The sequence below is a fragment of the Trifolium pratense genome, linkage group LG3, assembly GCF_020283565.1.
Source record: "Trifolium pratense cultivar HEN17-A07 linkage group LG3, ARS_RC_1.1, whole genome shotgun sequence".
Taxonomy (NCBI): domain Eukaryota; kingdom Viridiplantae; phylum Streptophyta; class Magnoliopsida; order Fabales; family Fabaceae; genus Trifolium; species Trifolium pratense.
The window spans coordinates 18,909,552-18,930,716 of NC_060061.1; the positions used below are offsets into that span (position 1 = coordinate 18,909,552).

The 21,165-nt window shown below is 32.1% G+C and overlaps 2 protein-coding genes across 2 annotated transcripts; both read right to left on the minus strand.

The window, feature by feature from the left end:
* Window positions 1-1,554: 1,554 nt before the first annotated feature.
* LOC123918550 (ubiquitin-conjugating enzyme E2 7) lies at window positions 1,555-4,584 on the minus strand. The gene is made up of 6 exons (XM_045970629.1): window positions 4,416-4,584; window positions 4,205-4,307; window positions 3,453-3,550; window positions 3,271-3,371; window positions 2,626-2,703; window positions 1,555-1,919 (listed from the first exon to the last, which is right to left on the minus strand). Exons 1-6 carry the CDS (start codon window positions 4,456-4,458, stop codon window positions 1,842-1,844), a joined length of 501 nt encoding a protein of 166 aa, XP_045826585.1. The 5' UTR covers window positions 4,459-4,584; the 3' UTR covers window positions 1,555-1,841.
* Window positions 4,585-14,297: 9,713 nt separating this feature from the next.
* On the minus strand, window positions 14,298-15,454 carry LOC123918551 (osmotin-like protein). The gene has a single exon (XM_045970630.1). The coding sequence runs from the start codon at window positions 15,278-15,280 to the stop codon at window positions 14,531-14,533; it is 750 nt and encodes a 249-aa protein (XP_045826586.1). The 5' UTR covers window positions 15,281-15,454; the 3' UTR covers window positions 14,298-14,530.
* Window positions 15,455-21,165: the final 5,711 nt, after the last annotated feature.

Here is a 21,165-nt window from a genome sequence, read left to right on the forward strand (position 1 = left end):
ATTAAGTTCGCATGGATAAATATAATTGTATTTTATTCACTTTATTTCTGAATTTCTTCAAGGAACAAATCCTATAAAATGTAATCATAACATAATACCACTTTTGTTATTAAAATCTCAAAAAGTTTGAGACAAACATTCAATTATATTTTAGTTTTTAAAATATTTTCATGATTTTTTATATTATGCAATATGATTTGATGCAACCCATTGTTTTGAAGTTCATAAAATCATGGCGAAAATCATACTTTGTAGTTTCAACCATTGTCAAACTCGTTTACATTCGAAGTTCATATTAAAATGATTTGAAGTTCATATTAAATTGGAAATCATCTGATTTTTTTATCCAAAAACTTTGATTCACTAAATGCAGTAAATTTATGAAATATTTTGTCCAAGTTAAATTTAAGGAATTTCAGTGGTACCCTAACAGTTTTTAAATTTCTTCTTCCATATATTTATAATAAAAAAAAATGCAAATTGGCCCGTAAAGCTTTTCAAGTTACTCCATCCAAAATAAAGGTAATTCAAATAGAATTACTTGAATTGCTTAGAATAATAATTCCTCTAAATTTTTTAATTACTCTATTCAAACGCATTATATGGGATAAGTTTGAGTGATTTGATCTATGTAAGATTTGTATTTGGTTTACATGCGGCGTGGCGTCGCATTCCACTTGGATCTCCAATAGGATATTGCGAAGTAATGTAATTTTTTTTGTAGAAAATCTTTTTTTTTATTTTACAAAGAGAATAAAATTTCCTAAAAAAAAAAAAACTACATTACCCCACAATAAATAGAATTCTCCTTCTAAAGTCACAGATAAGGGAATTCCTGCTTGTAGTCCAATGAGTCAATGACTAGCCTTAGACCAAGATCTCTGATCATTCACGTAAGAGAGGATTGGTATAAAAAGATAGATTTACTCCCTCCGTGATAACATACAAGTAAAATTTATTTACTTTTCTACATTCATTACATAATTAATGCATTTGATCTATATTATAGACCAAATACATTAATTATACAATGAACCTAAAAAAAATATCAAAACACATTGAGATGTATTACACATGCTATGTAGCCGAATTACAACAAGAGTCTTAATTTAGAACCTAAGCCAGATCACGACAAGAGTCTTAGTTTAGAAACTTTCTTTTAAGTTTCAAAAGTTATGAGAACTTTGATTTATCAATGATGTAAATCAGTAAATGTATACTTTGTAAATTTCTTGACTTTAGAAATTTTATATAAGTTTTTTTAATGTCGTATTTTAAACTTGGGCGTTACATTCACTATCGCTAAGCTATTGAGAAAAAATTTCAATCATAAAAAGGCAGTATTGAATATCAGAACCGGATAAAACTTTACCCCTAGGCTAATATTGGGAATGGGAACATATTCTCTCTCATCCCATGACATTATTTATCAGTGAGATCTTAGGATGAGGAGTTAACAATTATCATGTAGCAAAAAAAAAATGTAGCAAAAAAAAAAAAAGAAATAAACCAATCAGAGCACAACCTCACAATGCAGAATCCAAAATCACAATATTAAGCAGAAAGACCAAAACAAAGCACTAAATTAGACTCATCAAAATTAAACCAAAAAAAGGTTATGCAAATAAACAAAGTAAATTTCCCATGTCAAACCACCGGCCAAAGCACTTAAGAGTACAGTTTGTTTCCAATTCCTAACATGGAGCTGAAATAAATAGAAGTGCTAACTTCCAAAAAGCCATCCTTGCACAGATCAAAAGCAAAAAAAGTGAAGCAATCCATTATAGGTATGTTGTATGTTCCTCCGGTTCACAAAAGCACCATGATGCGCATGCGTTGAATCACAACATCTCTTGTGATTTTCTTACACATCGACCGACCTTCTTCCTGAATTCCTCCCTATTTTCTCTCCACATTTTCTGCAAATTAAAACGTGTATAGGTCTAATAAGAACAAACTAGATATTAAGAAAAACTAACAAGATTGAATGAAAGATCTTTTGCAGTTTGACGCAAGTAATTTAAACCAGTAATAAGAAAAAGTAACGTGAACTTTAGAAAACAAGGATTCATGTTAAATCCTGTAATATCCAAATAAAATGGCTATACCATCATATACTAGGTTTTATGGAGTCAAAAATCAAGAAAGTGATTATGAATGTGGAAGACACAGCAACTAAACGGTAATAATTAATGTGGAAAATTAGTTGAAACAGATACAACCCAAATGAATAGTACTACATAAACTAGTTATTGATGTAGAAGACACAAGAACTAAACCGTAACATTTTTCCACTGCATTTAGCAACTCGCCGAAATCATCAATGCCTAAAGAAGAACTTATTATTCACTTTTGTTTACAAAATATTGAGTGCCCACAAAAATAATCAGAGCATATAGAGGTCAGAGCAAGCTAGGGAGGAAAAAGATTTCAAGTCCACACGATAAAAACATTGGTTACAATAGACAATCCATTGTACAATTAAGTGGACACAATTTTGTGGCATATTGTGAAGAAGTTTGTTAAGATGCCTTTATGTTCTCTACGATATAGATAAGTAACCTATGACACGAAAGAGTGTAGGTTGCAATAAGAAAATCAAGTAGAAATAATTAGGGAACTTACTGCAGCTTCAACATTTGCAGGAGATTCATCATTTGGACTGGAAAGCATGGATATGATACTCAATACTATACTCTCTACCTGCAGGATAATATAAACATATATGTATAATTATTTATTAGTACATACAAGATTTGAATAGTTTATAGTTTCACAAGTAGCAAGTACATGAAATCACAAGTGGCGAACATAGTCCCCAAAGATGTAGCCTAGTGGTAAAGGGTTGGGACGTTGAAGAATTGAGAAGGAGGTCCAGGATTCGATCCCCGGCCACTTATTTGATAATTGATTTAAGGGATTACTTAATATTATCTCCCTGTTTTTAAAATGGGAGAGAGGAAGAAGGAAGATGTGGTTCAATATATTAATGAGCACACTCAATTAAAAGGTATTAAAGATGGATTTGGCTCCTCTAAATTGAAAGTTTAGTAGTGAGAAAATCAATAGTTGATATTGTAATCACCCATGATTTGTTATCCGCATGCATATAACATCAACCATTCATTTGTTTAACAACAATTTTACTACTCACTCTACTCTCTAAAGTTAATTGCTCACTTTAGAGGAGCATTATCCATTGAACATAACATATACTAACAGGTTAAATAATGAAGAGTGAAATTCTTATGGTTTTATAGTATCACTTACTGTGTGAACAGGTGTCCAACGCTCACTTGCAAGCTCGTAACCATTAGGATCATCACCAGGAGGATGGAGAATTGATATGCAAACTCGGCCATCAGTATATACTGAAAATTGAACAGAAAAACTTCAGTTCCATGTGGTTAAAAATTATAATCAGACCAAAATCATAAATAAGAAAAACCAACCATTAGGGTGCCATATCTCTGAGGTGAATTTCACTGATGGTGGACTATTAGGGTAATTGGAAGGAAAACTCATGATGGCATTGAAAAACCCTCCCTCACTATGAGAAGAAATCCAATGAACGAACAAACAAAACAACAGAGTAGTCAGTAAATTTCCAAAGATACATAGAAAACGTTAAAAAATCCAAAAAAAACTCAACAATAGTTACAAAAACTTTTGTAACTAGCTGGAAAGCAGAGTGGTAATAATACTCAAGTGCATTTTCAAAAACCCTAAGAACTAGCACCATCACAATCTATTGTAACCAAATCAACCCAAGCTGACAGGGACATTGCATCTAATATGCAGGACCAGGGTTCGAACCCCGGTACTCCCGCTTATTCACCTTAATATGTGATATTCTAGCCACTAGACTATCTAACAAAAAAAAAATCAATCCGACCAATCAAGTGGGTTAGTACCTCGGTCGAACAAAAACAAAATATCAACAACAGAAACGAGACCAATCCCAATTATTTAACAGCATAGACAACAAACAACTTGAGAAAATATCATCATTAACAAGAAGAATATTAACAACTAAATAAAAACATAAACAATAAACAACCTTAACAAATTATCATGATCAAGGTAAAAAACAATTAAATAAACAAACGAAAAAAAAAAACCTAAAAACACGTGATGATCCCTAATAAACAAAAAAGGCAAAACCCAAAATAAAAAGTTAGAAGAAGGGGAATAAGGGCTTTACTAGAGAGTATCAGGAGGTCCAATTATGGTGACACTCCATTCAAAAATATTGGTTTCATCAACCAAACCGGCAGAAAAGCCATCGACAGGGTTTTTGCAAAGATCTGCAAAGAAAAGAGGAATAAGATTAACAAAATCGATGAATAATAATGATTAATAATAATAATAATAATAAGAGAGAGAAAATTAATTAATTAATTAAGGTTGATTACCTTTGAGTTGTTTTTGAAGGAGAAGGCTGGCTTGGGACGCCATGAATGAATGAATGAATGGAAGGAAGGAAGAAAGAGAAAGGAAAGGGTTTTGAAAACCGAATTATTTATAAGGAACAAAGAGAAAGGAAAGATGGTTGGCTTCTTTGTGACTCTATTAGTAGTTTTGCAATGCCAATTGAACTATTTATATACTCCTATTTCTTTAATTTTTGTTTTCTCTCAATAATAGGGTTTTTATTTTTAACTTTATTGGTTACCAATAATTTGAGGTTTAGATGGGAGTGTATTTGAGTTTATCTATTGATATAAGTTTTGTGTATCTTTTTCAAAAATTAGAAGGTATCTTTCAAAATATTTTGTATAAAAAATAAAATTTGGGGTTGGGGTTTAGATTTGAGTTTTTTTTTTATAATAATAGATTTGAATGACTAACATTAAAGGTTGTTTTTGAAAGATTACTTCATGTTTAAAAAATTTAGAATTAGAAGAGATTAAGGTTGTTTTTTAAGGATTATTACTTCTAATCAAAAGGGATGAGGGCTTACCATTAAATTAGGATTGAATTTGTTTTGATTGAAATTGGAATTAAGAAGATTGGACTTCATATTTAATGAAAAAAGTTAAATATATTTTTGGTCCTTATAAAATTATATTTTTGGTTTGTATAAAAACAAGCGTCATGTTGGTCCTTATAAAATTATATACTAGGACTTTAGTTGGATAGCGATACTTTATGCAAAATTTAATTTTCTCCATATTTCTAAGAAAGAAAGAAAAAAACAGCGTTGGAAACATAATTCCTTGAAAATGTCAGAAAGAAATAAAAGTACCGTTTACGCCAGCAATTTTTGCCTTTACACAACAAGCAAAAGACGGTTCACTAATATCACGAGAGACTTACATCAAAAATATAATATAGCAATTAAAGCTAATTAATTTCGGGGCTTTGCCCCTCTTTTGTACCAAAAAAAAAAGCTAATTGATTTCTTTTCTACCACTCTCAATATTGTTATAATAAAATAAGTTCGAAGCAAATATCTCATTCACTAAGGTTTTGATAATAACAATTTTTTTTTTTTACAATATGATAACAAATATTTAGCAAAACAAATTAACAATTTATCTACTAATTGTGTGTTCCGGTATGTAGGAATGATAAACAACCATAAAAGATTTTTTTGAAGAGGCAGGGATTTTATATATATATATATATATATATATATATATATATATATGAGAAAAAAATATGCACCGACCGTGTAAAATAATTTTACACTATCAACCAATGACAACCATGTATTTCGCCATGTCACCCCACTTTCTTCATATGACATGGAAGATTGATGGTTTCTTATTGGATGACCGTGTAAAATTATTTTACACCGTTGATGCATCTCCATTAAACTCTATATATATTAATCGAAGAATCTCCTCAGCATAAGGTGTGCCGAGTATTTTACAAAAAATTACATAATGTCAAGAAACGAAAGAATAAAACAACAACACAAAAATTAGTCGATGCCCAAACTTCAACAACAACCATAAAAGATATATTCATATGTTCTCATGATCTTTTGAGTCAATGTAAACTTCAATTTAATCCTCTAGAAAAGCACGTATAAAGAAATGGAGTCAAATTCAATGCATTGTCCATCATATGGACAACAACTCAAGACTTCAAAAAGAAGATAGTGATGGTTTGAGATCGCCATCATCTAAGACTCACAAAATCAAAGTCTCTGTCAGCACTTCGTTTATCATCTGGACATCAATTGAAGAGAGACAGGAGATTGTGTTTGTCTAGACCTCTCACTAGTCATCCTTTGGACAAAGATGATCAGTAATCCTCTAGACAACACATATGATTAGAAAGTCAAAGTCAACATCTCACTTCGTCATCTGAATATATGTTGAAGAACTTATGACATCCTCTAGGTCATCATCTATACATCTAGCAAGAGTAATCTCATATGCGAAAGCATTAGTGTCATCAAAGGATTACTTGGAGACAAAGAATGGTTTCAAGTAATGGTTATATGTGGACAGTTTATGTATGTCAGAGTAGTACGAAGCAGACATAGTTTATAGTGTACTACAACAACCAAAAGTCACAATGGCTAGTTTTTGCAACGACTCTATTTGTCTTATGATTTCACGTCAAGTGTGCTAAAGTAAAATGAAGTGCTTCCAACCACTGCACATGGAACTTCAACATGCATCAAAGGTGTGTGCAATCGTGATTACTCAACAAGTGAGTATCATGATCATATAGTGCAACAACACACACCAAAGTGGTTATGCAATGATCTTTCAGGTGTACACCTATGCATCTTATGATGTTTGTATAACAAAAACACTTAGAATTGTACAAGTAAGCTCAACAAGATAAATTTGAGAGCTTGTACTAAACAAGTGTGGTATAAAGAATATTATACCCACTTAAAGAAATATGATCAAAACTTTACTCAAATACTATCTTTGAGAGTAACATAGATCATATCGTAAACGTCAAATGCATCCATGAGTCATTTAAGTTTCACGTTCGTAACAATTAGGTCTTTTAAGTTTTTCACGTAACAAATAAATCCTTAAAGTTTTTTAGCTAACAAATAGGTCTTTTAAGTTTCTAAATTGTTGTACCGTTACCTTTTTCAGTCATTCTCCCTTCCAATTGGGCCTCATTTGTCTTGACCCTGTGGTTAACATCAGATTGAAGCTCAAATTCATCATGGTTAATATCAAAATTAATAGTCACGTTAGTGTTTTTGTAAACGTAGGATAATTGGAAGGATGACGGTGCAAGAAGTTAGAAACTTAAAAGACATATTTATTACATAAAAAATTTAAAGAACTTAACCGTCACAAACACAAAACTTAAAAAATCTCTAAATGCATTTGACCTATTGCATATATCAATTAAGTTGTCATAAATACAACTTATATTCATTTAGGATTTTTATTATATCCTCTATTTGAGAATTAAAATCCTACTAAATAACTTTGTATCATCCTGATACAAACTCAAACACTTATCTAACATGCCCAATAATGGCAAAATGACTTCATATTCTCTCGATTTCTATTTGAACTTTCACAACAAGAAAAATTATTTATTTTATATTTTATGCATATATTAGTAGTTCATTTAATAAATTACAGGTTATAATATGAGTAATTTTTTATTTATCAGATATATCAATTTTTAATAAATATTAAGCATAATCACGAATGATAAACTTATATTAGATAAGTTATATATACATCTAACTTGAGTAAGGCCAAAATATTATGCTAGTAATTAGAGTTGATAAAAAAATATATATTACAAGGATTGATCAACAAGAGTTGTGATTTGAGGAAAATTGATTTTGAATTGTTCCGATTGTTACCGGTTTCAGATTCGAAGCGTGTTGACAAGAATAGGTCATGGGTTGCATGGTGAAGGGAAGGTGCTCGTGGTCAAGTTTATATCTGAAATTTATTTATTTATGTTGTCAATTTGGATTTTGAGTGACTGGTTTTTTGAGTGACTGGTTAGATCTAAATTTTGTTATTGAAGTTGTGTTTTATGGATTTTAATATTTTTCTATATTTTAATAAAGATTTGTTTGAAGTTGTTGGATTTGTTGATTTTTTTTTTGGGTTTAAATATATTTGGCAATAATTTAACGATGAAGGTGGGAAAGTGAAAGAAAGGGATTTAGGCATTGGATGTTCTTCAATTTAGTGGGTTTGGATCAATTTTCTGAGTTATGATGCATTTGTTATGAATTTCATTTTCTTTAAAAAAAATATTAGGTGGAACCATTTATCTATGTGTCACCAAATGAATTAAAATCGACCTAGGCTTGCCACATCATCAAATTTGTTCAGTCAAAGTTCAACTTGTCTAATCAGGATTCTAAATGATGAAATCTTCACATTGTCAGGGAAATTGCAAAAAAACATTACATGAGAATAAATCGAAATTCACTAACATGCAAGGGTTAAACACTATTTATCCTTTGATTTTTCTAAGTATTTTATTTTTAATTGCAAAAGTATTAACTATTTTGGATTTTATACCTAAGAAAATGAACATCAACATTATCATTTGTAATGTGTCTAACATGTTTTTTAACAATTGGGTCAAATTCAGCTAGCCTTTCAATTAAACTCAAAATTATCATTGCTATTTTGGTACAATTATAACACCCCAATTTTTATAATTATTATTTTTATTTTTATTTGAATTTAGTTAAATATGGTGTGTCTATCATGTTAATTAAATATGGCGGTGAATTAGTGAAGGAATCATAAAATAGAATTTTATTAGATTTTAGTAATTAAAACTAATAAAGAAAACTGGGAGAAAATAGTGTTTGGAAGAAAATGTAGTTTGGGTAAGATTAAGAAAGAAGGGGGTGCAGGTAGCAGGCTTAGGCTTGTGTAGTGTTTTGATGAAACTAGGAAGAAAGGAGGTGTGATTAACAGGTCCGTGTAGTTGTTAATAAAAAGGGTTAAAATATATTTTTAATCCTTATAAATATCTCAAATTTCGTTTTTAATCACTATAAAAAATTTCAACAAGTTTTAATCCTTCAATATTTTCAGTCATAATTTTTGGCCCCTGCTTTTTAGTCAACTCGTGTATATCATTAAAAATTTTCTTTTTTAAAAAAATATCATTCGAAATTTAATTTTTTTTTCACCATCATGTTTAAGGGCACTCCTAATATGGAACCTCTTTTTTAGGGTCAAAGACATGCTGCCTTTCCAGTCCAAAACTCACACAATACTTGTCCATAAAAGAGGACAACCTGCTATAGCAGGTAAAATAGAGGGGTTCACCGATGCACCTAAAAAAGAGGGTCCATATTACGCAAAACTACACTGTGTATAGCAAACCTATATAAAAATGCAAAGATAATTGATTTTTTTTAGATTTTTCATTATGACTATGGGCCCATTAAATAAAAGCTTATACAAATATTTATTGCATTAGACCATCTCCAATGGTGAGTACCTATTTCTTAAGAATTAGTACCTAATAGGTACTCCCATTGGAGCAAAACAGAAATGAGTACCTAATAGGTACTGGTTCTAAAATAAGCAATAGTACCTATATGATTTTTGTGGGACCTGTTTATAATAATGTAGAGTTATTGGTGAGATGTGTTATTGGTGGGACCAATTTAGAATTTTTTAAGAGGTGTTGGGTTGGAGGGGTTGAGTGCTTATTAAGTACTACTATTGAAAAATTATAAATGAGTGATGTGTATCCATGGGATCCACTTAAGTACTAAAAAATGAGGAGCTCCATTGTGAATGCTCTTAGAGATTTTAACGCGAGAGCTTACATCATAAGACTCTATACTTAATAAGCTATTTACGTTTGGATATGTACATTAAAAAGTACTTACATAAATTGAAGTGTTTGGATGTCTCATTACATAAACAATTATAAATATAAGATTAACTTTGCATAAAAATAAATAAATTTAAGATTGACTCAAAAAGATAAATTTTAGAAAAAAGATAAGCGTGAAAAAGAAAAAGATAATTATATAAAGACAAGATGATAAGTTTAAGATTGACTAAAAAATTAAATTTTAAAAAATATGCTAATATTGTGCAAAATGGAGCAAACAAGATTCAAAGCGGAATATTTTTTCTTAAGCTCCATGTTAAATCCAATGATATATAGGCATATAATGAGAGCTTATTTATTTTTATATTTTTATATCTGTTAATAGAGTTTCTTAATATATGACATAAATAGCTTATGAAATTATGATAAACACTTTTTATTAATTTATCCAACCACTAATATGAAGATTTATATCAGTAGATATGCTCACATAAGCTTAAAATAAACCAATTCAAACGAGGTCATATGCATCATGTAAAGCTTGTGAATTTTCTTCTAGGGTTTTTTTTATAAATTATTAACTTATCATTTATATTGCCCAACAAATTTTAGAAAGACTATGATATCATATTAGAATTTTTGGCATGATTCTAACTCAAATTTATAAAATTGACTTGTAAGATGAAAATTATCTCCACCTTCACACTTAGTAGTTAGCGGCTTAGCGCGGTTGGAGTTGTTACATGAATATAAACGGTGATACTGAAATAAGATAACGTTATTTAGACAGCAGTTATTCACTAAGCGTTGTTAAAAAGATCTCTAAAGCTTTGTTAAAAAGAATCCTTGTCTAAAGTTAGATAAGCGTTGTTAAAAAGAACACAGAATCCTTGTAGTATAAAGCTTTGTCTAAAGTACTATCTTTTTAGTTTTTACCGCTCTTTGCTTGTACAACCGCTTTCATAAGGAATCAATGTTTCACTTTAGAATTGACAAATTATAACAGCTAGTATAAAATTGTGCTGTTATACTTTTAACTGTGTTAGAATAAAAAATGGTTATAAAATACCGTCTAAAGTCAAAATAATGGTTGTCTAAACCATTTTTTGTGTAGTGTAGATAATCTAATAGTAAAAAATTGATAACAAGTGGTCAAACTTTTGGGCCTTCATGCAGGAGTTTCACAGGATTGGATCGATATATTGGGCATTGAGCAACCTTACAAATGATTCTAACACCACATCTTTACCTAAAATTATCTTTTTTAATGAGTCCTCTCACTTATAATGTGTTCAACTTCAATTCTTCCAACCAATATGAGACTTTTTATCACCCTTGATAGATCTCAACACAAACGAATATCAAAGAAACTCTAATAAGATCTCTAATTTATAAAAGTACTTCTAATAACTTATAAACATGGAAAATGTTAATATGTGCCATAAATATCTAGGCTATTCATAGACAAATACATCAATCTTTTTAATAAATCTAAAAGGTAAATTTTTTCTTATATTGAGGAAGTTATCTTCTTGAAATTTGTACATTATATTCTAAAAAATTAAATTATTTTATATTATTAAACACAAATCTCTAATTTTAAATACTTTAACATACTCTTAAAAGACACATTAACAGACACTCGTTAAAATAACCACATAGACATATTTTCAAATCATATGTTATGTAGGCAAAGTATATGGTGCACGAATGACTTAAGTTGTGCACCATGCAAAAAAAATGAAAAGGATCGTAGAAAAAAAAAACATGGAGAGATGCCTTTGTCATCATTCTTCATTTACGGTCAACCAACCAATCGATGTCGTTTTTCCTCGTTCAACTAATAGTAGGCATAGGAGTACTACAAAACAAAAACGTGATGACAACAATTTTCAAAAGGAGAATCGGTGTAAATAAAGATTTCCCTGTTGTTGTTGGAGTACATTTACTTGGATTCATCAAAAGTAAGAAAGAAAAAGTAGAAACCATGTGCATGTGACAAGCTCAGTACTGGACTCAATAGAAAAGATTCGAATTTTCGAAATTGGAGCCAAAGAGGTGGATTGGTCCTTATCACTGACACTGTCGATAATAAGGTGAACTGAACCCTCTGTATCTGTATCTCTATTTACTGTCTACTTTAGCCATTAACAAGGGTTAAAGCCAAATGAGTTAAAAAAACAAGTGTCTTTGCTGACGAGGGCCTTCAGGGCATTGTTTAAGTAATAAGGTGATCCCTAAAAAGATTGGGTAATTAATGTTAGGAAAATGCTAAATACAGAGGTAAACATATTTAATAATGAAATTTTATCTTATAAATCGGTCTCAAAATACATGCAAAAACTGATCAATAAAAATCAATATATTTGATTTAAATTTTAAATCAAATACATCAAGTTTCATTAACACATTTTTGATTATATTTTGAGATGGGGAAAGTAGACGTTTAATATATTTTTTTGACGCACTTAAGTTTAATATTTTAAAAATATAAAAAGTTTTCTTACTAATATTAACTTTATTTTTTACTTATTTTTTTTTTAGTATACTGTATTTAACAAGTGTTTAACATTACTCTTAACTTTAAGGTCTTATTACCAGTACTAATTTACTCATTGAGCAAATTTTCCCATAAGTAATAATGTAAAGATCGAGATTCAAACACTCACACTTATTTATATTATAAAGTGAAATTTTAAACATTAAACTACTTGGAAAATAAAATAAAAGCACTAATATATATTAAAGAATAAGAATTTTCAGACAATTTTTTCATATTAAATACTTTAACATATAAATATATCATTATAACACATGTTAGCATTTTCCATAATTTGAAATTTGGATAATATTCTATGTGACATAAATACACGTATTAAGAATTTAAATTTTCTGTTAATTACTACTAAAAATTACTTACAAAATTTCATTAAAAAGTGTAATGTACTTTTAAAATAAATATTTCTACCTCAAATTTTTTTATATCGATCCTCTTTATGGCGATAAAAATTAAGGTTGCATTTCGTTTATGATGAATAGCTTTCACATATTTTCTTTGCTTGCGATGTGTCACATAAGATGTAATGTGGCGTTCTCCGGTGACTAGGGATTTAGAGTGCTTTTCATAATAATCAAGTTGTTCATCCTCGTTATTTTATAGAATTACATGTTCCTTTTTTTGAAGAATAATAAGTGTTTAAAGTTATCTGATTGATGTCTATTTGGATAATATAGAGGACTCGTAATGATTATTATTTTAACAATAAAACATTCAATGCAGATTCAGCGATACTTCAAATTAAATTACATGTTTGGTGGTGATTCAAGGTGGAGTTCAAAGATTTTGACTATACGTTTAACTTTTGATTTTTTAACCCTCTACTTTGTTTAAGTTTGCCAATTTTGTAACACTTATTTTCCACTCTTTAACTTTATGCTTCTTTCTTGACATTAGCTAAAATATCTAAATTGTGCACACCTTATGCTAATTTAGCGTGATCGTTATAATTTTGTTGTTCTTCGGTTAATTAAAATAAATTATTCATTGGTTTAAGTTTCATTATTCACTCATATCAATTAAAGATTATGGCTCTCTTTGGCGGGCATTATCTTATAGTTTAAAGCAAAAAAACATATTTGGTAACATATTTTTACCATAAATTTATAATTTATTTTACTAACTTAAGTTTATTTTTCATAAATTAATTTCAATTATCTTACTCCCTCCGTTCCAAAACTTTAGTTTTTTTGGAGTTTTGCACGGAGATTAAAAAATGATAAGTAAAGTCATTTTTATCTCTACTTTATTAAGAAAGAGAAAATATATTTAATTAATACTTTAAATTTTGTAAGAGTACAAATAACAAATAATCAGTAAATGTGCATTAGTTTCTTAAAAGACTAAAATTTTGAAACAAAATTATAAAACTAAAAAAACTAAATATTTGAGATCAGATGGACTATAAACTTATAGTTTATAGTTTATTATTTTCTCTCTCACTAATATCCTTAATATTTCAACTAAAATACACCTTTACACTTTATAATTTATTATTTTCTCTCTCACTAATACCCTTAATATTTCAACTAAAACCAGACTTTTTTTTTTGTTGATAACCATGAATATGCGACGTTCTACTCTTTGAAAATGAGTTCTTTTCATATGGTACATGTTTCATTACATGGAGTCTTTTGTTTTCGTTTGCATGTATCATTATGTTTAATGTTTAATTTTTTAAATCTGTTACCAAATTATCCACAAAAATAATTACTGTATTACTTAATTGAGTTAACATTATTAATTAAAATTTTTTTTTTTCAAGTAGCCTAGTGACTAAAAAATCCACCTTAAAAATAAATAAATGGAGTGTTCCGGTTTCGAACCCGGACTACTCCACATATAGTGAAATATCCATACCAACTAAACTAAACTCACGAGGACTATTAATTAAAACCCTTTAATTTGTCAATTTAAGTAAGATACAAACTCCCTTTTGCAAATGCACAGAAATACTATGAAAATGCAGATCTATTGAACAAGCAAGCCTTCAACAAACAACAAATTAAAATGATAATTCTTTTTCATTAATGTTTAACTACTAAGATTACACAATACAAAGACAAACACCAACACAAAGATTTCCTTATGCTAATTACCATTCTACCCTCAATCAAACATTCTTATTTCAACAAGTACTACACTAGTAACATGAACAGAGTCACTAAACAATGACCCTAACATGTTTTATTTTCATACTAACTTTCAATGGCAAAAGATAACCTTAAGCTCACGAGGTGAAGAACACTGATGAGTCAAAGAAGGAGAATCATGCGCATAAGTAAAAGTAGCAGGACACGCGTGTTTAAAGTGCGTGGAATACACCGAAGGTTTACACGTTTGAGGATTATTAAAATGATTCCTACAACACAACTCATCACTATGAAAAGCTTCGCAACCACTCTTACAAGCCACAACAGGACCATGAACCGCCGGAACACGGTGCTGTAAAACAGGAGGACACGTGGCAACAAGATCAGCACGGCAACCAACTACCGGACATTCGCCTTTACCTTCATGAGGAGTAACCGTCATCGGAGCGTTGAAACCGTCGACGAGACTGACGCTGTAAGATGAGAAATCGCTGTTACCGTGGTGTACGTCGAATTGGACTAGTGTTGCTGGAGCTAAACCGCCTTGACGGTTGCATTGAAGACGGTTGCCGCAGTCGCCGGTGAGGCAGGTGAATTGGTTGTTGGTGGTTGTGCAGCCGGTTCTTGCCCAAGCACGGCCGGCCCAGTGGGTGTCTGGGACGGGGATGGAGAGGTGGGTGAAGTGGCGGAGTTCGAAGCCGCTGGTATTGAGGACGGGGAAGCCTTCGTTGGGGAGTATGGCTGGCCAGACGGTGTATGGGCAGTTGTTGACGAAGGTGAAGACGAGAGCTTGTGAGGGTGAGAAAATGGTGAGGAAGATGAAAGAGGAAATGAGGATAAGGGAAGAGGAAGAAGAAGCCATTGGAGTAAGATTTTTTTGGGTTGAGTGTGAGAGGTGAATGTGTTGGTGAGAGATTATTTATAGGCAGAAAGATGAACGGTGTGTGATGATGATTGTGAACGGCTAGTTTTATTTTTGTCTGTGTGAATATGGATATGACCAGAATGGGCTTTCTCTGTCTTTGAGAATGGTGGTAATAGTTGGTGATTTTAAATGGATGAAGGGTAAAATAGATATTGGAGGAGGGAGGATTTTCTTGATAAATGGAGGTAGCAGATAAGGACTACTTTTTGCGTGCTTTTTTTGTATTTTCATCGGATTCTGAAAAGGTGGTCTGTAACCATGTACTCGACTACTGTAGAAGACAGTCGGTAGGAAAGTGATTATGAGAAAAAGCAACATGTATTGCACCGGTTAAAGAAAGTAAAAATTATTGGGAAAAACCGGCATAGAGAAAATAAATGAACGCAATCAACAACACAAGAATATAACTATGAAACTCTAAAACCGGAGAAAAAACCACGGCCATTGTCAAAACCGACAACCAGAGAATAAACACTATGTGAAAATTGTTACAACACATAGACTACCCTCAACCTTCCCTTGGCCCCCAATACACCCACACTTTCCAAAGCAAATACCTAACTACATCTCTCAACCCTCTAATACAAGAGTACAAGAGAAAAACCAAAAAGTCAGATATAAGCTTAAAGTGCTACTGACTGGTGCAATTATAAACAAAGAACTTAGGTCCATTATATAGCCTTGATTCCCTCATTGCTTCACCATTCTAAGCGATGTGAGACTTCTTCAATATAATTTCTTTGACCTTTTTTTTTTCTTCATTAGCAATGTGGGACTTACATTGCAATCAATCCCAACAATCTCCACCTTGATTGTAATGGCCTTCAATCTTCATTGTCTACACCGACAATCATTATCTTCTGCTTCCATTGTCTATACCGACAATCATTGTCTTCACCGACAATCATAATTCTCATTGTCTATACCGACAAATTAAATTATCATACTCCACCATAAAAAGTACACTCCACTTGGAACTAAACCATCCCAAGAATTTTATTCACTTGGAACTAAACCATCCCAAGATTTTGCTTCACTTGGAACCAAGTCATCCCAAGAATTTCATCTCGACACCTCGCTGAAAATTTATGGTGCAACTTCCATGTTGGCTTTCTCTGGAAGTTCATCAGCCATCGAGATAACCACGTACCTTGCATCAATGCCAACCAATGCCCGCACGCTATCATCACACACCTTGCATCCATGTCAACCGATGCCCATGTGTCACTTGAACAACTTCAAACATCTGTGAAACCACCTTCGGGCCATTGTTAGGCTCCAACAATTTCAGTTTAGTTACATCACCTAGTAAACCTTGTTTCACTAGTCCAACTAAACTCATGTCACTAACAAGTACTCACCCGAAAATCCACAACTTAACCAAAACATGATAATCACCACTAGTAACATATGCATAACCAATAATAGTAGAACTATCTAACAAGTATCTACCTACTATCTATGCATCAAAGTTCAAGAAAATACATCGCATTGTGTTAAAAGAAACTCACTCATACCTTGAACCTTACAAGCTTTCCGTCACCAAGATGAACAACTCCACCTTCAACTAGCTCTAGGGATTCAAAAGTATTTCTTCTTCAAACACATGTGATAGGAGCTTCCAAAGTCCATGACTCAACACTCCATCGATTCCCAACTTCCACTAGCACCTCCGCATCATAATAAGTTGTTGTTTCAGACGTAACCCGAGTATTGTTATCACCGCCTCTCCAGACTGATGTTGAGTATTATTATCACCGCCTCTCCAGGCTGACCTTGTGTAACCCAAATTGCATCACCATATCCTTGACTTGATTTCCCACAAGCCAAACGTGATTCTTCCATTAGTTTTCTCTAGCCTAAACTTCACAGCGGACTCCCTACTCCTGAATCAAACCAAGAGCTCTGATACCAGTTGTTGGGAAAAACCGGCATAGAGAAAATAAATGAACGCAATCAACAACACAAGAATATAACTATGAAACCCCAAAACCGGAGAAAAAACCACGGCCGTTGTCAAAACCGACAACCAGAGAATAAACACTATGTGAAAATTGTTACAACACATAGACTACCCTCAACCTTCCCTTGGCCCCCAATACACCCACACTTTCCAAAGCAAATACCTAACTACATCTCTCAACCCTCTAATACAAGAGTACAAGAGAAAAACCAAAAAGTCAGATATAAGCTTAAAGTGCTACTGACTGGTGCAATTATAAACAAAGAACTTAGGTCCATTATATAGCCTTGATTCCCTCATTGCTTCACCATTCTAAGCGATGTGGGACTTCTTCAATATAATTTCTTTGACCTTTTTTTTTCTTCATTAGCAATGTGGGACTTACATTGCAATGAAAGTAAAAATATTTTAAAATTTGTTTAGATAATTTTTTTTGAAGATGTAAAAAATGGTTTATTATGGATAATGTAAATGTTAACTTAATGTCTTCACTTTTATAAAAATAAAAACTAATGTCTTCAGTCTTCCCTCTTCAAGCACTAGTAGTAGTTATTAAGAAATTAATAAATGAAAATTTTGCATTAAAAATTATATTTTTATATTTTAAAAATATTGACCAGATAAGCATCAAGATAACTTCTATAGTATAGCAATGGGGCAGGACAGAGACAAGTCGTACCATATTATCTCCCTTCTCACCTCCTTGTACCACCTTGGTCTCTGTCCCAAAACCTTGTCTGGAATAATAATTAACCACCCACCCCTTCCATGTATCATCAAGATAGCTTTTAATTTTATGAAAAAAAAAAATATGTTTCAAAGCTCATCTTTTTTAAAAATAGGTGAAAAAAATCATGTTTGAAAGTTCATTTTCTTATTATGCATGTGTTACTATCTTAAGAAGAAGAATAAGTAGGTAAAAATATTGTTAAATATAAGGGCAATATGATATTTTAAATAGGACGGGGCGGGATGGGGTGGGTGTAAGGTGGATGTAAGCACACCGATCCTCGCACCTGCATTTAAAATTCGAGTTTTGCCTGTCTCCACACCTAGTTAAATCAGTTTTTTCCCACTAAATTTGAGGCAGGTCTGGATGGGTTTGGGTCCATTTGTCATGCCTAAGCTTCATAACATTGGGTTTTTGACAAGTTGGGATTCTCTCCATTTTTCATTATTTTCATTTCCTCTGTTACTAAAGTCCTCTTTAGAAAACAGATCTCAGAACTGTCGCTCTTCTCCCCTTTCATCCAAATATGTTCCTCCAAGATGTAGCCGTTGTTGTATAGTGGTGCGATCGAGCCACAAGGTGTCATGAAACCACCCCACTTTTACCCTCTAGGGGCGATTCAGGTAGCTGTCGTCGTCTTTGGCCGTCGCTGTCTGTTTTCGTGTTTTTTAAACGCGTTTTCATGTTGGTTTTTATTTCGGTATCTGGGTCATGTTGTGGTTCCTAGCTCTCATGCTAACCGGAGTTTCCTTTGTCTGCAGTTCTGCTTGCAAGCTCAGCGGAGCAGTGAAGGGCTTTTCTTGTTTGTTATCTGGCCATAATGTTTAGACAACACCCACAACAATTCAGATCGGTGTTGTTAGGTAGAACTGATTTTGTTTTTGTATTTCTATGTCATTCTCTTTGTTTGTGACATTGGATTGTTAGACTCGAAAGGGTGGTTGTTTACTTGTTGCTGTTTGCAGAGAGTTGTTAGTACATGGTTCGATTTTCGTGCTGACGGTTGATCCATTTGCATGATTACTTTCCCATGGATTGGCGCTGCAAACGTTCTACTGTGTTGCGTCTATCCCAATATCAATATTCGTACCATTCCTAGTAATTGATTTCAAACTATTTAACTTGAAAAAACCATTAAAGGGAATTTGACATTGATGTCTAAATACTCTTCGCTTACCAATTTTTTTTAAAATGTTTTGGGATGTATTAAAGGGAATTGGACTAATTTAATGTCATATTTTTGCATTTATATTTCAAAAACTATATAATAATGGAAAAAATGGAGAGGATCTAAACTCTTTGATAAGTGAATGCTTATGATTGTCTTATAAACATGTAAACAACTTCAACTTGTATGTAGAATCAAAGTTATTAAGCAAAGTGAGACCCTAACTTTGATTATAAGGAGGGAGAGATGGAAAATTGGAGGTGGGTCCTATCGTGGAAGAATGAGCTTTTTGTTTGGGAGGTGGGACGATATGCAGCGATTGCAGTGACTATGCAGATTTGTGAAATGCAACGTCGTACGTCATTTTCTATGCCTCTAAATAAGGTTAGAATTGAGATGCATCCGAGGGATGAGTTTGATTTTATACCATCATACATATATTTATCTCGGCTCACTTGCTCGACCCACTATCTCGACACATAACATCCTATCAACCCATAATATGGGAAGAACTTTCCACTAGACCACTCTAGTAACCTTCCCTTCAATCTCTATTTAAGGAGTTCATAAACTATTCTCTCTCTCTCTCTCTCTGTAACACACAAACCCATTATTTATATATTTCTACCTTAGTAAAATCTTTTTCAAAATACGCAACGGAAAATCACATTTAATTTATTGAATGTCGGTTCGAGTATTACACTCCTCTACCAAAATAATACTAATGTAGTTAATTAGTAAAAATACTTGTTTATACAAATGTTAAATCAACTAATGTATTTATTAGCTATACAAAACAACCTAGATAAGGAGACTCTATATACATATAAAACCCCTTTTCCCGTGTCACAATCAGAGCAGAGCTTCACCGACGACTCGACATCGAATACCACAAAACCTGTAAATCTGGACCCCCAACGGTCCAGCACATAACACATAAAAGAGAGTTAGATAACATACTCAAAATATACAAGTGTAAGTAAATGGTACTTAAACACTTCTTCATAAAAACATGCATAATCATACATTATACATATACATCACCATCATTCATGCATATTCATATATCATGCATATACTTCATTTATCACCTAATCAATCATCCACAAAATACACCAAACATATAGTTTCACGTCGTCTCGGACAATACCAAAACATCAACAAATACATTGTTCAGATTATGGTCATGACGGACCCTGCGTTGTTCATTTTATAGTCATGACGGACTCTGCTCCTCACATACGGATTAACAATCAACATTTACCAAGTATGTGTCAAACATCATTTATTATAAAATGCACACATAATCCCTAATGCAATCTAATGCTTCACATTCATGTTATGTCCTCTAGACACCTCTAATGCATGTTGTACCATCGTCTTTATCAGAGTATTTCACCTCCGATATTCGTCTTTATCAAACAAATATAGTTCGATATCCTTCTTTATTGGACAAGCCAATATCCCTAAATATTATGATGCATGCACTCAAACTCATGAATATATTCATCAACAATTTTGGCATATAGCCCGTCAACAATAACGTGGAACACTATCCAACGTCCGTCTTTATTAAGATAATCAATACCTTAATATCCGTCTTTATTAAAATAACATAATTCTAATATCCTTCTTTATTAAGTTGATTAACACCTTAATATACTTCATTTATACTTCATACATGATTAACAATCGTTATAAGCATCAACAAGCATCAATAATCATGTAAGAATAAGACACTGGTTTGAAAATACATGCAAAGGAAGACATCAGATGAAAATTTGGTGAAATATGCAGTATTTCCGCCTGGGGCGGAAATATTTACGTTTGGGGCGGAAGTTTACGCCTGAGGCGCAAAAGTTTACGTTTGAGGCGCAGAAACATCTGAAAGGTTGGCTGCTCACTGCTCTTCCGTTTCAGGCGGAAATTATTGTGCCTGAGGCGGAAAAACATGCGTTTTC

What these genes read in the sequence shown, in the direction of transcription:
- LOC123918550 (XM_045970629.1), bottom strand. Translation starts at nt 4,458, where the DNA reads ATGGCGTCCCAAGCCAGCCTTCTCCTTCAAAAACAACTCAAAG. An exon ending in CCTTCAAAAACAACTCAAAG is followed by an intron (nt 4,308 to 4,415) that starts GTAATCAACCTT and finishes TTTTCTTTGCAG; the next exon opens with ATCTTTGCAAAAACCCTGTC. An exon ending in AGAGATATGGCACCCTAATG is followed by an intron (nt 3,372 to 3,452) that starts GTTGGTTTTTCT and finishes TTCAATTTTCAG; the next exon opens with TATATACTGATGGCCGAGTT.
- LOC123918551 (XM_045970630.1), bottom strand. Translation starts at nt 15,280, where the DNA reads ATGGCTTCTTCTTCCTCTTCCCTTATCCTCATTTCCTCTTTCATCTTC.